The following is an 18,455-nucleotide window of genomic DNA, read 5'->3' on the forward strand; positions in this document are numbered from 1 at the left end:
GATCTCAAGTGCTTACATGATGGCCTTTAGAATATGTTCCTAGGTTTGATGAGAGAAGCATTACATATTTTTTACTCAGAAAGGAAATGCTCAATGTCTTTATGCTCACAGCACTGTATATTTTAGATTTTTAGAAGCTTCATAAAAATGGTTTACTTTTCTCCATTGTGTAAGCAGGGATTATGATGGTTACTTCAATGAAGAGAAATCTGAGACAGTAAGTAGCCAGCATCAGTATTATTCAGTTAGTTTCTAATCCACAAAATATACCAATGAGATTTAGTTCTCAAGTATTAGATTCCGTTTAGATTTATTTGTGCCATGTACTTTCATCAGGATAACTCACTGTTTTATCATTTGAATAATTTTCAGTTATGTGGAGAACAACTTTTCAGCTCTGCCTTACTATCATGTGTTTATGTGCCTACATAAAGGAAAGTGACCTGCTTCAGATAGTTACTGTTTTGCTGTTTAACTGTTAACTGAATGTGGATATGCTTTGAAAAGAACAAATGTGAACTCTCCAGTTTTCTACACTACATATTGAGAACTGAGAGGGATAAGCTCATGTCTTCCATATTTAGACTTTCAGAAATGACAACAATGATCACACTTTAATCCCATCAATTTTTTTCCATCAATTTCTAATAGGCAATTGATCACTAATGAAATTGGTGGTTTTTGTTTTTTAAGATTTTATTTATTTATTCATGAGAGACACACAGAGAGAGAAGAGAGAGGCAGAGACATAGGCAGAGGAGAAGCAGGCTCCCCACGGGGAGCCTGATGCGGGACTCAATCCCAAGACCTTGGAACCACAACCTGAGCCAAAGGCAGATGCTCAACCACTGAACCCCCAGGCATCCCTGAAATTGCTATTGATTGAAATTCATTGTTAGCTCTAACAGTTTTTTTTTTTCTAACAGTTGATAAAATTCTGCCATTAACTCTTTTGTTTAAATATCTTTTTAACATTACATTTGTACATTTGATGGCAGAACATTGCAATTTTTTTGATTCCTCTATTTCTTCTTTTTTTTTCTTAAGATTTTATTTACTTATTTGAGAGAGAGAGACAGCACAAGCCAGGGGGAGGGGGCAGAGGGAGATAGAGAAGCAGACTTCTCGCTAAGCCAGGAGCTGGACACAGGGTGGGATCCCAGGACCCTAGGATCATGACTGAGCTGAAGCATGCCTAACCAACTGAGCCACCAAGGCATCCCTGCCATTAACTCTTGAATAAAGTAGTTAATATTTAATTTTTGTGTACTTGCTTTTGCCTGATTTTAATGTTTATTCCTGCTCCTATTTAAAATTTACAAAATGAAGGAAAGATCACGAACATAAAAATCACCATGTGATTTTGCCATGTTTTTCTTTAAATTCCAGTTAACGTACAGTGCAACTGAATTTCAGGTGTAGAATTTAATGTTTATTCCTGCTCCTATTTAAAATTTACAAAATGAAGGAAAGATCACGAACATAAAAATCACCATGTGATTTTGCCATGTTTTTCTTTAAATTCCAGTTAATGTACAGTGCAACTGAATTTCAGGTGTAGAATTTAGTGATTCATCACCCATACACGACACCTGGTGCTCATTACCTCACTGCAAAAGGCAAGATTTCATTCTTTTTGATGGCTCAGTAATATTCCATTGTGTATACATACCATATCTTCTTTATTCCATTCATCAGTGATGGACATTTGGGCTCTTCCCATAATTTGGCTATTGTTGATAATGCTGGAATAAACATTGGGGTGAACATGCCCTTTAAAATCAGTATTTTTGTGCCCCTTGGGTAAGTACCTAGTAGTACAATTTCAGGTATAGGGTAGTTCTATTTTTAACTTTTTGAGGACCTCCATACTTTTTTCCAGAGGCTACACCAGTTTGCATTCCCACCAACAGTATAAGAGGGTTCCCCAAGAGTGGAATGCTGAACCTACTGCACCACTCAGGCACTCCTATATACTGCTTTACATGTAACTTATATAAAATATATTTTTAAATATTTTGTTATTTGAGAGAGAGAGAGAGAGAGAGAGAGAGAAAGCAGGAACAGAGGAGGGGCAGATGGAGAGGAGAAGCAGTCTCCCCACTAAGGCAAGAAGCCTGATGCAGGGCTTGATCCCAGGACCCTGAAATCATGAACTGAGCTGAAGATAGATGCTTAACTGACTGAGCCATCCAGGTGCCCCTATGCCATGAAATATTTTTGAAACATTTTTCTTATATAATGTTATGTACTTACATACTCCTGTGTTAGCACAAATATTTTGAGATTATTTAAAATATTAAATTAATTTGGTATTTAGTATTAGTATTTAGTATTTGGTTATTTTTCTGAAATTACCAGAAATAGAATGATCTTTCATTTCAATTTCAATATTTGGATGTTTTATATAAGAAAGATTGAAAAGATGAGATGATTTTTACCTCCCAAAAGATAATTTCTCCTAATAAGTTATTAGATATAAGAAACTTTGTGGATAAATTAGCCTTTTGAGTTCCAGTTTTCCATAGTAAATACATCAGAATGACTTCCCTAAGTAAGTAGTATAAACATAAATATATTTTTGGCTTTGATATTGCTATATTATGTATTATATTTTTATTATGTTAGCATATTCACTTGGGAAAATTCATCATAATGTACACTTATAATTCCTGTACTTTTCTGTATAAGGGAATATAAAAGTTTACTAAGAAAAGAACAATCTCACCTATATATCTTCAGACCTAGCAACCTTCTCCAGAGAATGCTAACACGTAAGAGTGAACAATTACAAAGACTCTTACATAGAATAAAAGAGTCAGGTGATCCCTGGGTGGCTCAGCGGTTCGATGCCTGCCTTTGGCCCAGGACGTGATCCTGGAGCCCCGGGATCGAGTCCCACATCAGGCTCCCGGCATGGAGCCTGCTTCTCCCTTCTCCTGTGTCTCTGCCTCTCTCTCTCTCTCTTTCTCTGTGTCTATCATAAATAAAAATAAATAAATAAATCTTAAAAAAAAAAGTCAATTAGTGCCTAATCTTGTTTTATGATGCAGGATCACCTTGATATTGAAACTTGATAAGAACATTATGAAAAAGAAAAACTATAGTCCTGTCTTATAAATATGAAAAATCTTGAAAAATGCTAAACAAAACACTAGCAGAAAAAAATTAAACAATATTATAAGGATAATGTCACAATCCATTTGGGATAATTCCATAATACAAGACTGGCTTATTACTCAAAATCAATGAATGTAATTTGATGCATGAATAGAATAAAGGAGAACAATTATATGATTATCTTAATACATATACAAAAAGGGTTTGAGAAAATAAAATATATGGATTGATAAAATATTTTAGTAAATAGTGATAGTTTCTGGTTCTCTAGAATTCATTTTTTCTCAAATTACCAAACTGTTTAAATGTAGTAAACATGGTTATTTTGAAGTCTGTTTCTGTTAACTTCGGTGTCTGGATTCTTTGAGGGATATTTTTATTGTTATTTTTGTTGGTTCTCACTAATGATGCCTTGACTCCTTGTTTGCCAGAATTTGTTTACAAAATCTTTAGAAACAATTTTGAATTTGAGATACCAGAGTTCTGCAGCACTATCAGTCTTGGATCCTCTAATTCCAATTTCAGGGATTGATTTAAAAACTATTTAAATAAAGCTCACCTGAAATAGCTATGAGATTCTGATTACTACAGATTTACTCTTATTTCAATATATTCCTTTGTGTCTCAAGGAAAAACATGGAGGGAAAGTCACCAGGTAGAGCCCCTTGGACATGACCACCTAGTACCACAAGTTCATCAGAAGCACCACTCCATCTTTTAGAAGCCTCCTCTAGAATCATCAGATGCATCTAGGCCTAACTACCCTGCTCACATGTCTGGATTTTCTTGTTCTCTTGGGTTTGGATCTAGTAACTTTTTACTATCTTGTTAAATATTTAGTACCTGTAAGCAGAGTTGAGAAAAAAATTTCCCCAGTTACCCTATTTGTTTTCATTGGTAGGACTGATCTGATTTACCTAGCCTGCCATTATTGAAAATAGAAAATAGGGTAGCCTGGGTGGCTCAGTGGTTTAGTGCTGCCTTCGGCCCAGGGTGTGATCCTGGAGACCTGGGATCGAGTCCCACGTCTGGCTACCTGCATGGAGCCTGCTTCTCCCTCTGCCTGTGTCTCTGCCTCTCTCTCTCTTTCTCTCTCTCCACCCGCCCCCCCCCCGTGTCTCTCATGAATAATAATAATAATAATAATAATAATAATAAAAGTCTTTTTTTTTTTAATTTTTTATTTATTTATGATAGTCACAGAGAGAGAGAGAGAGGCAGAGACACAGGCGGAAGGAGAAGCAGGCTCCATGCACCGGGAGCCTGATGTGGGATTCGATCCCGGGTCTCCAGGATCGCGCCCTGGGCCAAAGGCAGGCGCCAAACCGCTGCGCCACCCAGGGATCCCAATAATAAAAGTCTTAAAAAAAGAAAATAGAAAATAAAATTTGTAACCATTTTTATAATTTCTAGGAAACATACTTTTTGAGATATAACATGGAAAATATTTAAAAAGCCATGTAGTGGGTCACCTGGGTGGCTCAGTGGTTGAGCATCTCCCTTCGGCTCGGGTCATGATCCTGGGGTCCTGGGATTGAGTCTTGAGCCTGCTACTCTCTCTGCCTATGTTTCTGCCTCTCTCTGTGTGTCTCTCATGAATAAATAAATAAAATCTTAAAAAAAGATTACCCTTTTCCCTTCTTTCTTTTTGTGTGGATTTCCTTCTTTAAGAAGAGCCCAGTCCCAGGGCATCTGGGTGGCTCTGTGGTTGAAAATCTGCCTTCGACTCAGGTTGTGTTCCCGGGGTCCTGGGATGGAGTCTCACATCGGACTCCCCTCAGGGAGTCTGCTTCTCCCTCTGTCTATGTCTCTGTCTCTCTCTCTCTGTGTCCCTCATGAATAAATAAATAAAACCTTTAAAAAAAGCCATATAGTATGTGCTCCTTTAGAAAATACTAATCTTAAAATATTCACATTGCTCGTTAAAAATCACTTTTTCTGGAGGAATAATCATACATATCTTTCTCTCCCTGATGGTAGCTACTTATATGACTTCATAGAGGTTAACCATTTGTTATGTAGAATGATTGATTATTAAATTTTCTTTTTTAAAAAAAAATTTATTTAAATTCAATTTGCCAACATATAACACCCAGGGCTCGTCTCATCATGTGCCCTCCTTAATGCCCGTCACCCAGTTACTCCATTCCCCTATCTTGCCTTCCACAACCCTTTGTTTCCCAAAGTTAGGAATCTCTCATGGTTTGTCTTCCTTTTTAATTTTTCCTCACTTAGTTTCCCCCTTCCCTTATGGTTCCTTTCACTATTATATTGTCTTTCTCCGATTGACTTATTTCACTCAGCATAATAACCTCCAGTTCCATCCATGTCAATGTAAATGGTAGGTATTCATCCTTTCTGATGCCTGAGTAATATTTCATTGTGTATATATATCACATCTTCTTTATCCATTCAACTGTGGAAGGAGCCATGATGTCCTGGCTCCTTTCACAGTTTGGGTATTGTGGACTGTTCAATTTTCTTTTAAAGATTTTACTTATTTGAGAGAGAGAGAGAGAGAGAGAGCAGAGGGCACAAGTGGAGGGGTTAATGGGAGGGGCAGAGGGAGAAAGAGAAGCAGACTCTGCTGAGTAGGGAGTTGATGTGGAGTTTGATCCCAGGACCTCAAGATCATGATCTGAGCTGAAAGCAGACACTTAACTGACTGAGCCACCGGTACCCCTTTATATTAAATTTTTCTTCTTCTTTTTGTCTCACTATACAGTTGTAAATACAAATATATATGTACTTGGATCTCCTTAGAGGAAATAACCTTTTTTACATTTTCTGGATTTTTAAATAGCACTTAAAATTAATCTTTATACTTACAGATTTTTCCCTTTGCTTTTCCCAGTAATTTATTTGACTTTCCTTAGAGTATAATCGTGATAAATTCTCTGTGGCTAAGTGCTAAGGGGAAAAGTTTAATACTGAAATAGTTCAAATTGGATTACTTTGATATATTTATAAAATCTTGGTCCATATTTCCTAGTTACCATATATCTTTCCTATTTGATTTTTCCTTTTAATGTATTTTAACCCCAGTGTGGTAAATTGATTTAATAAAAATGCCTCCTTCTTCCCCTGGTTATCTGATAACTTCTTAATGACTACTAACAGTTTTTGTGAGAGCAGCTCCATTAGCACTAATGGATAGGGAGGACAACTGATACGGCATGAGAAAGGTGAAAGATGACTAGTGACCCTTCGGCAAATCCGCCTGCACTTACCAGAATAAGTACCATGCTCATTTGAATTTTTGGTCAGAGTGGATTATCTGATGTACTTGTCACAGTCTTACATTCAGCTGTCCTACAAAATAAAATTTAGTTCTGTGGATACTCTTGTTAAGATTAGTCAGGAATAAAACTTTTTAGCTGAGACTGTGAAGACACTTACTATAATTTAATATTCTCCATTTGGTCAAATTAGATTTTTTAATTTCAATTTTTACTGAGTCTTCTTCCTTTTTGGTATGTTGAGGACCTATCATCATGTGTGTACAGGCTCTCTTGACAAAAATCTAATCAAAAGACTGATTACTCTGAGGTGATTTTGGTATCTAAATATGGTATGTGAACACTATTAAATAACATTATATATTTCTTCTGGACACTAGTTCTTATCAATGTGTTTGATTCTAACACGGAACCAAATTTCTTCTAGAAGCAAAGATCTTTACTGATGCAGAAAATTTCCAGTACCCCTTTCACTCCCTGCATTGTACCTTGTTTTGAAAGTGAATAAGCTATGTTGGCTAGTGCTGTCTTGTCCTTGACTATACAAAGTGCAGATCTGATGACTGTTAAGTTTTGGGTTTAGATTTTTGTCCACTAATAAAATGGTAGTTGTAAGTTTTTTTTGATGTGTGTGAGCATTATCAATAATTCTTCATGTGATATGAGCCTTTGTGAAATACACTACTCTGTTTTACCCCTTTCTGGACTTTTTTTCCTAGTTCTCTTATATTGACTTGTCCTTTTATCTTGTAGTTTCTTTGGTACACTTCTTCCCACTTTCTGTGTGCCCCAGTTTTCCTAGTTTTATTCTCATTCATTGGTATAAAAGCATGAAATAATAGGCTCAAGGGCAAATGGGGAGGATGTACAACCAGACTTTAACCGTGAAAGGCAAATTCCTTTGATAGAAGGATAGCTCTGTTTAAGCGGGAGTATCTCCATTAGCATTGATGGAATGAGTCGTGGCAGCTGAGGCATCTTAGAGGTTAATCAGGCTTGCTAGCCAGCTTTGACATCGATACACAGTGGCGCCTGATTTTGTTGGTCCTTCAGAGGCTTTCTTGACAACACTGTAACAGACTTTGTGTAAGTCATTGCTTGTGAATTATTGAAACAAATGTTTGGCTGCTAATTGAGGAACACTAATGTGTTTTATAATCACTGCAGTTTGAGTTTTTAGTGCTAAACAAAAGAGTTAAAATTGATTTGTGGCTTTTCCATGGTTTCAGTCAGCAGTAAGTTATATCTTTTTGCTTGAGTTCAGCAAATGGCTTTGATGGTCATTTTATTTAAGTATTTATTAGGACAACAATATTATAGTCTTCATCCCCCCTCTCTCTCACTGCCCAGTATAAGTTTGTGTTCTGAATTCATGAACTGTCAGATCATAAGTAGTAGCAGGAATAGAATACAGGGCAATAACTGGATGGTGGTTGAAATCAGGCTTTGGAAATAGTTCTAGTATTGAATTCTGGCTTTGTCATTGGTTACCTCTTTGAGCTGCTGTTTTACTTAACTTCTGTAGCCTCAGTTTTCTCTTCCATAAACCAGAGGTGTTCAAGGAAATCTGTAGAGATCATTTATCTTAAGAGCCTTGACAAGTTCACAGTAAAGATTTCAGGGAGCATAGCTACAGTAAAAGTAATTACAGCTAACTATAGTGTACTAGTAATACACGTATTGCTAAGTAATACACGTAGTGTTAGTTATATGGTGTTTTAATGGAAAATTTCCTTGGAAAATACATTTCCTTATTTTAATTCCAATCTAATTGTTGCTTACTTAACATTTAGACCTTTATAAATTACCTTCTTTGCCTGCTTTTTATGAGACAAAATTTGAAATACTATCTATATAATAATTTTCATTTTAAAATTTAGCTATAAGGATCCCTAGGTGGCTCAGTGGTTGAGTGTCTGTCTTTGGCTCAGGGTATGATCCTCGTCTGGGGATCAAGTCCCACATCGGCTTCCTTTGAGGAGCCTGCTTCTCCTTCTTTCTATGTCTCTGCCTCTTTTCTCTGTCTTTCATGAATAAATAAAATATTAAAAAAAAATAAATTTAGCTATAGCATATGCCATAATATAGATGAGCATATTCTCCATGATTATTCTGAAAAGTCATTTCATTAAAGACTAATTTGCAATATTTTAATAAAAACATTTTCTCACAATTGAGAATCAGAAAAAATTTATTTCTGGGGGTATTCTACTTATTGAATACCTTTTGAATGTCCATGTAATCTAGACTACTTATTTTTTGCTCTGCTGGTTAAGTCTCACTCTCTCTCTCTCTCTCTCTCTTTTTTTTTTTTTTGATATTTACGAATCACATGCTTTTCTCTTAGTTGTTTTCTGTTTGGGGGGACAAAAAAAATCCCACAAAAGCCCATTACTTTAACATTATTATTAATGTAAATAGCAGTAATCAGATAATAAGATTCACATAAAAGAAAAAAACTCACATGAGTTAGTTTTATCTATTTGCTTTGCTTTGAATGAAATGGAACTAAAATGTAATTATATACATCTTAAATTGTCTTTAATTGAAATCATATATTAGAAGCATTACATTGAATTGTTTCTCTTACCAGAGGAAAAAAGAACCTTCTTAGCTAATCTTTTGTGATGTTTTATTCATCTAGTAATTGGTATCTTGGATGGAGACTGTATTTCCACATGCCAAATCTTTTTTTTTTTAATTGAGGTAAAATTGGTCTATAACATATAAGTTTTACATGTACATTATGATTTGACATCTGCGTGTTCTACAAAGTGATTACCACCAAAAGTCTAGTCAGCATTCATCACTGTCAAATTGACTGCCTTCACCCATTTTGCCCACCTCCCAGTCCCTTTCCCCTCTGGTAACCATGAATCCATTCTCTGTATCTGTGAGTTTGTTTGTTTGTTTTTTTAGATCCCACATATGAATGAAATCAAATGGTATTTGTCTTTCTCTGTGTGACTTATTTCACTTAGCCTAATACCCTCAAGGTCTATCCATGTTGTCACAAATAGCAATATTTCATTCTTCTATGTAGCTAAGCAGTATTCTGTTTATATATATGTGATATATATATATTTGTATATAAACATATCCTCCTTATCCATTCATCTATCAGTGGACGCTTGGGTTGTTTCCGTATCTTGGCTATTGTAAATAATGCTGCAATAAACAAAGGGTGTATATATATTTTTGAATTATATTCTTTGAATAAATACCAGAGGTAGAATAGCTGAATCATATGGTAGACCTATTCTTAATTTTTTGAGGAATCTCCGTATTGTTTTCCATGGTTGCTGCACCAGTTTACATTCCAGCCGACAACTACAAGGATTCCCTTTTCTATGCATCTTCTCCAGCACTTGTTATTTCTTGTCTTTTTAAATAATAGTCATTCTAACAGGTGTGAAGTGATATCTCATTGTGGTTTTGATTTACATTTCCTTGCTGATTAGTGATGTCGAAAATCCTTTCATGTCTTTTGGCCATCTGTATGTCTTCTTTGGAAAAATGTTTATTCAGATCCTCTGCTCATTTTTTAATTGTTTTTTCTGTTATTGTTGAGTCATATGGATACTTTATATATTTTGGATATTAACCCTATATTAGATATATGATTTGCAGATATCTTCTTCCATTAAGCCTTTTCATTTTAATGGTGGTTTCCTGTGCTGTGCAGAAGCTTTTTAGTTTAAATAGTCCCATTTGTTTATTTTTGCTTTTGTTTCCCTTGCCGTTGGAGTCAGATATATAAACACATCTCTGAGACTGATGTTAATGAGCTGACTGCTTGTTTTCTTCCAGGAATTTTGTGGTCTCAGGTTTTATATTCAGTTCATTTTGAGTTAATTTTTATGTACGATATAAGAAAGTGGTCTAGTTTCATTCTGTTGTGTAACTCCAGTTTTCCCAGAAACTGGAAACCATTTATTGAAGAGACTGCCCTTCTCCACTGTATGTTCTTAGCTTCTTTGTTGTAAATTAATTGTATACTTAGGGAATTATTTATCAGCTATTGATTTTGTTCCATGGATACATGTGTCTCTCTTATGCCCATGCCATTCTCTTTTGATTACTATAGGTTTGTAGTATAGTTTGAAATCAGAGACCATGATACTTTTTGTTTTGTTCTTTCTCAAGATTGCTTTGGCCATTCTGGGTATTTTATGGTTCCATACAAATTTTAGAATTATTTGTTTTGGTTCTGTGAAAAATGCCACTGGAATTTTGGTAGGTATTGTCCTGAATCTGTATATTGCTTTGGGTAATGTGGACATTTTAACAGTGTTAATTCTTCCAGTCCATGAGCATGGACTATCTATCTTTCCATTTATTTGTTTCTTCTTCAGTTTCTTTCATCAGTTTCTTACAGTTTTTAGTGTATGGGGCTTTCACCTCCCTGGTTAAATTCATTCCTAGCGTTTTTATTTTTTGTTGCTATTGTAAATGTCACCGCTTTCTTAATTTCTTTTTCTGGTAGTCTGTTATTAGTGTAGAGAAACACCACAGATTTCCATATTTTATTTTGCATTCTGCAACTTTACTGAATTTGTTTATCCTAACAGTTTTTTGATGGAGGTTTTCTGTGTATCTGCTAATAGTAATTTTACTACTTCTTTTTCTTATTTGGATGCATTTTATCTCTTTTTCTTGCATGATTGTAGTGGTTAGGACTTCCAATGCTATGTTGAATAAAAGTGGAGAAAGTAGACATTTTTGTCTTGTTCCCATTTTAAAGGACAAACTTTCAGTTTTTCACTCTTAAGTATGATACTAGCTATGGGTTTATCATATAAGGCCTTTACTTTGTTGAGGTATGTACCCTTTATATCCACTTTGTTGACAATTTTTATCATAAATGGAGGCTGAACTTCGTCAGATGCTTTTTCTGCATCTATTGAGATCACATGATTTTTATCCTTGATTTTGTTAACATGATATACCATATCAATTTGTGGCTGTTGAACCATCCTAGCATCTCTGGAATAAATCCTACTTGATCATGGTGTATGATCCTTTTAATGTGTTTATGAATTTGGTTTGCTAATATTTTGTTAAGGATTTTTGCATCTATGTTCATCAAGGATATTGTCCTGTAATATTTCTTTCTCATAGTGTCCTTATCTGGTTTTGGTATCAGGGTAATGTTGATGTCACATTTTATATCTTTTTATTTTATGTATCCCTTAACTAATTGTGATTTCCATTAATTTTACTACTGTTCTCTTTTAGCCTTCATTCTTGCTTTGTAAGTGATTGATCCACTATCTTTACTATCTATTTATCTTTTCCAAGGAGAGTTTTACTTTTGTATGTTTCCTTGTTATTAAATATTAAATATTTCTTTTCAGCTTAAAGAAGTCCTTCTAACATGTTTTTGTAAGGCCATTTTAGCAGTGATACATTCCTTTAGTTTTTGCTTATCTAGAAAACTCTTATTTCCTCTTCAATTCCGAGTGATAACTTTGATGGGTAGAGAATTCTTGATTGGAAGTTTTTTTCCTTTTAGCACTTTGAATATGTCATGCCACTCTCTTCTGGCTTGTAAAGTTTCTGCTGTGAAATCTTAATAGTCTTATGTGGGTTTTTTTTTTTAATGTATTTCTCTTGATGCTTTTAAGATTCTCTCTTTAACTTTTACCATTTTATTTTATTTTTTATTTTTTATTTTTTATTTTTTTATTTTTATTTTTTTTTTTTAACTTTTACCATTTTAATTGCAACATGTCTTAGTGTAGATTTGATTGGGTTTGTCTTACTTGGAACTCTCAGGGGTTCCCACGTCTGTTTCCTTCCCCAGATTAGGGATATTTTCAGCAATTATTTTTTTTAAATAATTATTCTGTCCTTTTCTCTCTTCTCCTCTGGGAACCCTATAATGTCATTGTTGTTCTGCCTGAAGTTCTCCCCAGCTTTTTATTTTTAAAATTCTTTTTTTTTCTTTTGCTCCTTGTTTGAATAGGTTCCTTGTTTTACCTTCATCTAATCTGCTGTTGAACTCCTCTAGAGTATTTTTCAGTTCAGTTTTTATAATTTTCAGCTCTGTAACATCTATTTGATACTTTTTAATATTTTCTCTCATTTTGTTGAAGTTTGCACTGTATTCATTAATTCTTCTGAGTTTGGTGAGTGTCTTTATGACCATTACTTTGAATTATCTTGTTTATCTCATTTTATTAAGGTATTTTTCTGAGATTTTGTCTTGTTTTTTGTTTGGAACATACTCCTCTGTCTTCTTATTTTGCCTTTCTGTGTTTGTTTCTATGTATTAGACAAATCAGCTACTTCTACTAGTCTTGAAGGAGCAATCTTTGTAAGAAATATCTTGTGGGGCTCAGAAGCACTTATTCCTCCTGGCCACCTATGCCAGGGACTCAAGGGATGTTTCCTCTGTGAGTTGCTTGCATCTGCCCACCTATGGTGGTGAGGCTGTGGCTGTGGTATGGGACTATGTGAGGCTCTTGTCTGGCCCACCCGTGATGTGTGGCTGTGGCATAGGAATGAGTGTCAACATTTCTAATCTTGATGCGCAATATTATATAACAGCATATTATAGATTTACTTTGGAAATGTAGTCTTTTTCACACAGGCATTCTATCAGCATTCAGTCTTTTTCATGCTAAAAAGTAGATTTAAAATTAGATTTATATTATTTCAAAAAATAACAACAGATGTTGGTAAAGATGTGGAGAAAGGGGAACCCTCTAGATTGTTGGTGGGAATATGAACTGGTACAACCACTGTAGAAAACAGTATGGTGTTTGCTCAAAAAGTTAAAAATAGAACTACCCTATGAGCCAGTGATTGCAGTACTAGGTTTTCCCCCAAAGGATGCAAAAAATGCTGATTTGAAGGGGCAGATTCACCCTAATGTTTATAATAGCACTATCAACAATAGCCAAATTATGGAAAGAGCCCAAGTGTCCATTGACTGGTGAATGGATAAAGAATATGTGGTATGTATACACAATGGAATATTACTCAGCCATCAGAAATAATGAAATCCTGTCATTTTTATATGCATTAAGGAGAGGAAAAATAAATATTTTTTTATAAAAATATAATTGTTGCCTCATATGAAACAAAGCATTTTATTTACTTAGGGCTTTATTCTCACTATGCTGACTGGAGATTCCACTGATACCATTCACTCAAACTAATACTGATTTTCTAACTAAAATTTAAGATCATATGAAAAGTCAGACTGAATTTCTGTGACAGTGCACTGCTACATACAGGCTTGTAAGAAAATAGGGAATTTAAAAAGTAGAAGAATTAACAAAATGCATATTTCTGTTTAGAATCCAAATGCTGATATGAAGTCATTTATTTTACATTTCATTGTATAGACATTGAAAACTGGTCTGACAATGGTCGGGAAAGTGGTGACTCAGCTGACAGGCACACTGCCTTCAGGTGTAACAGAAGATGATGTTGCCCTCCATAGTAACTCAAGACGGAGTCCTTTGGTTCCAGGCATCATCACAGTAATTGACACTGAAACAGTTGGAGAGGGCCAGGTAAGAACTTCTGATGCAGGTAATGTTCTTTTTCTGCAAAGGATGGGGGGATAGAATATCATTTGTGATCAAGAACAGCCAAGTGCCTTTGGCCTTAGAGTTTATTAATTTGGAATTCTAGAAATTGAGGTTATTTTAGGTTAGAACTTTTTTTTCAAGAAATGATGAGTAACATGTTAAAACCAGTTATTTCAAACATTATTAATGTTTCAAATCTGAGGGTACAATTGAGGTTCTAAGCAGTCCTTGTTATTTCTTTATTAGGATATTTGTTTCACAAATAATTACGTATCTCTTTATACTGTTCTGTTATAATACTGTTTTTTAAAAAATAACATTTGTTATAATCTAAATCAGAAGACTAATTGATTTTTTCAAAGGATTTTATTTATTTGAAAAGATACCATGAAGGGGGGAAGGGGCTGAGTGAGAGGGAGAAGCAGACTTCCCCCTGAGCTGGGAGCCTGACACAGGGCTCAATTCTTAGGATCCTGAAGTCACAACCAAAGCTGAAGGCAGACACCTAACTGACTGAGCCACCCAGGTGCTTCTTAATAACTGACTTTTTTTTTTTAATTAATTAATTTATTTATTATAGTTACAGAGAGAGAGAGGCAGAGACATAGGCAGAGGGAGAGAAGCAGGCTCCATGCACCGGGAGCCTGACGTGGGATTCGATCCCGGTTCTCCAGGATCGTGCCCTGGGCCAAAGGCAGGCGCCAAACCCCTGCGCCACCCAGGGATCCCTTAATAACTGACTTTTAAGGTAGAGGCTTGCTCATAGAAGCGATCAATAAGACATTCTACATTTTGGAGGGAATTTAAAAAATTATTGACTAATTATGATGGTTACAAGTGACAGTAATATAAATAATAACATTTTATTACACGGACATTTAAAATATGAAAAAATACAGAAGGTTTCAAAGTGTATATTAGAATACATACATGGTAATGCATATTATCAAATCCTATATCTTCAGATAATGCAGAAACATTTAGAAGGAACAATTGTAAACATGGAAAAATATGTCACATAATTTAAATCTTGCTGATGAGAAACCAGATGAATTTTGTTTTCTCCTGCCTGTGCACCCATAAAAATTATTATTTTTGCATCAATAGTCTTAAATTTTAAAATATATTTCTAAAAGGAAGATAGTTTTAAAATTCTAATAGTTTGTGATTGTTGCTGTAAAAAATCCAATCTAAAATTGATTACTAAAATAGGATAGAAGTAGAGCAACATTTGTGAAATAGAAATTACTTTAATTTTATATTCAATGTATATTTATTTCTGTTTTCAGAACATAATGTCTAGAAGTTATGTGAATATTTGAAGAATTAACCCTAAGTATTGCATGTTCCTTTTAGAAAACCTGCTTCCAGTATATATGGTTCTATATTTGATAAAAGATTACCTTAGACCACTACTCATATATTAGTTCCTATAGTAAGATCAAGTGGCATTTCAAAAACACGAGGACTCTACTGCAATTAAGAGACAAAAAAATCTTTGAAATTCAAGGTTACTGAATTTAGCTATTGTATTTTATTTCAAATCTGAATAATAATCATTCTCTACCTCTCCCATACTAACTTCATGGTTCACCAAATATGTTACAGTGCAGGCTTCTATTCTTGTCTAATTCTTTTTAATGAAGTGCTAGCAAACTTTGCAGTTGACTGTAATGAATTTTTTTTAAGTTTGTTAATTACCTCAAGTCTATAGACACAGACAGTTGTTAATTTTCTTTCTTAGTTGGAATTAAATATTTAAACCCTTGGTGTTTTATGAGTTTTAAAGTAAAAAATATTTTCTTTTGTCCTTTGATTCTTAATTAATTTACCTCCAAGGCCACCCACATTTACTGAGTAGTAAACAATCCTTCTCAACATTGTCTGGTTTGGTGAGTATAAGTAAGTCTGTTAAGCATCTAGCATTCGTTGACAGATTTGTCGTCATTTAAAAGTAGAAAATGTTATCGCATTTTTTTTTTCATGAAATAGAGGTATAACTCAATTTGTTTTATTATATTTCAGTATAGGACCATGTAAAAAGAAAATCTTTAAATAATTATGTTAAAAGGCATAGCATTATGCCTTATATTATCAAATGGTCATTCTCCTCACCCCCCCCCCCCCCATTCCTTATTAACTTTTTATAACTTTAAAATGGAATTCTCAGATTTGGAATATGGAAATGAACTGGAGGTTGTGGAGTTGCAAAAGTTCATTTTTCCTTTGTAAATGAATTGTTACACTTGAAATAAGTAAAGTTCTTGTTAGGAAATAAGAACTACAGAATTGTTAGCTTTTAAAAGTTAAAAAGAAGTTAAAAAGTGTTGCTCAACCTGAAAAAATGTTGTATTTTCTATTATTTGTTGAGATCATAATCTCTTTTATTCCTACTTATTCTGAAATTTTAATTCATTTTAAAATTTTATTATAAGGCAGGAAACAAATTGATGTTCAATAAATGGTAAGTTACTATATGCATTTTGAAAGAATTATAAATACTATTTAAAGCAACAAGATTTCCTGAGTATAATACTGTCCTCCTTTCTTTTAATAATGTGAATCTGTTTTTTGTCAAGAAGGTATTTTTGTCTTATACATAGTTCAGTTGGGGGTACAGGGCTTTTTTTAGGTTATGCTGGATTGTATTAAAAAGACTTCAGGGGGGTATTGTCATAGATTTATCACTCCTAGTCTTTTCCAATTGATGTTTGACCTTAGCTGTAACGTTTCTCCTTTTGTATATATATCTCAGGAGCTAAAGCTGACATTATGCTCACTTTTACTGTTTAAATCCATCAAGCCTTTAGTAAAGATATTTTCATGTTTACAGTGGCAGTGTATAAAATTTGATTCACCATCTTTCTAATGCTAAATTGATTAGTTTGATTTTATGTTGATGGGATCATTGTGTGGTGACTGTATTAAGGGGGAGTGGATTTGATTGACTCTGTCCATTTTTTAATCTGTGTTACTTGTTTTATTTAAAAGCATTTTATGACTAAGATAAGCTAAGTGGTATAATATGCCTTTACACATTTATGTAATTGAAGTTAGCAGCGTGGCAAAGTCTCTAATCAAAGGAAAATGCTCCAGAATGGTGACATAAGCTTGAGCTATTTCTTTTCCTGAGTACAAGTGTTATTCATAATTATTTAATGGCTCCTGAAGCTTAGTCTTTTTATTCATATGATAAATGCTTATCCACCTCATATCAATTAAAGTACTTTGATTAATTTTGATATAATCAAGTTGTTATTACATATACTTAAGTTCAGCCTGCTTAGTTAACTGGTGAGTAAAAAGGTGCATGTTTTAGGGCTGTTGAATTGGGATATCTTTTATATTATTAATTTGATGTTTTAGGCAAGGTGATAATGGAATGGAGAGAATCCTTCCAAAAGTATCTGGTTGTTATATTTATAAAGCTCATAAAGCGAAGATAACAAAGAATCTCACATAGTGGTAAGATTAATGTGCCTTTTTACTAAGTAGCTTCTGTATTGATACCATTAATTAGAGTACTTACTACTAATTGTGTTGGAGAGGGAGATAATAGGGTTGTAATATATGAAAGGAAAGGAAATCTTGTAAAATTGAGTTAAAATAGTAAAATGGGCAAAAGGCAAATATTTCACAGAAAAAAATAAAACATACAGATTTTCCTTGACTTAAAATATCTTATTTTTCAACTTTATGATGATATGAAAGTGATATAAATTCATTAGAGACCCTACTTTGAATTTTGAATTTTCCTTGGTTCAGTGATGTGTGATATAATACTCTCTTGTGAAGCTGGGCAGTGACAGCCAGCCACAGCTTTTAGTCAGTCATGTGATCAGTCAAGGGTATACAGTGGATACAGTTAACAATTGTTTTGTACCCTTACAACCATTCTGTTTCTCACTTTCAGTACAGTAGACATTAAATTACATGAGATACCCTGCACTTTATTATAAAATAGGTTTTGTGTTACAATATTTTGCCCAACTGTTGGCTAATGTAAGTGTTCTGAGCATGTTTAAGGTGGGCTAAGCTATGTATGATGGTTAGGTGTATTAAATGCATTTTGACTTGAGATATTTTCAGTTTAGGATGGATTTTTTGGGATGTAATCCCTTTCTAAGTTGAGGAAGATCTGTATATAACTGCTATGTAATCTATACCCATGACTTCACTTGTTATAAGAGAAAGACAGACTGAAACTACACTGAGATACCATTTGTCACCTAAGAGAATGAGGGAAATTCAAAAGCAGTGTACTCTACATTTTAACTGCTAATTTTGAAATAATTGTAGAGTCACAGTAAGTTGCAGAAATCTATCCATGTGCTCTTTACCCAGCTTCCTCCAACTTCCCCTGAATGATGACATTTTATACGGCTGTACTATAATATTAAACCAGGCAATTAACAGTGACACATTACTGCTAATATACTGTAGGCCTGGGTTACCTGGCTGGCTCTGTCAGTGGAGCATATGGCTCTTGATCTTGGGGTTGTGGGCTTAAGCCCCACATTGGGTGTAGAGATTACTTAAAAATAAAATCTTA

At 34.2% G+C, this 18,455-nt stretch overlaps 1 protein-coding gene across 7 annotated transcripts in view; it reads left to right on the plus strand.

Moving 5' to 3' along the window:
* The window catches only part of BCAS3 (BCAS3 microtubule associated cell migration factor), a 592,235-nt gene that overhangs the window by 162,015 nt on the left and 411,765 nt on the right, over positions 1-18,455 (plus strand). For all 7 annotated transcript variants that reach the window (XM_041723949.1, XM_041723952.1, XM_041723951.1 and 4 more), the window contains exon 12: positions 13,715-13,885. In XM_041723949.1, coding sequence (XP_041579883.1) covers positions 13,715-13,885 — 171 coding nt within the window. The remainder of the gene's footprint in view (positions 1-13,714; positions 13,886-18,455) is intronic.

The sequence above is a fragment of the Vulpes lagopus genome, chromosome 12, assembly GCF_018345385.1.
Source record: "Vulpes lagopus strain Blue_001 chromosome 12, ASM1834538v1, whole genome shotgun sequence".
Taxonomy (NCBI): Eukaryota; Metazoa; Chordata; class Mammalia; order Carnivora; family Canidae; genus Vulpes; species Vulpes lagopus.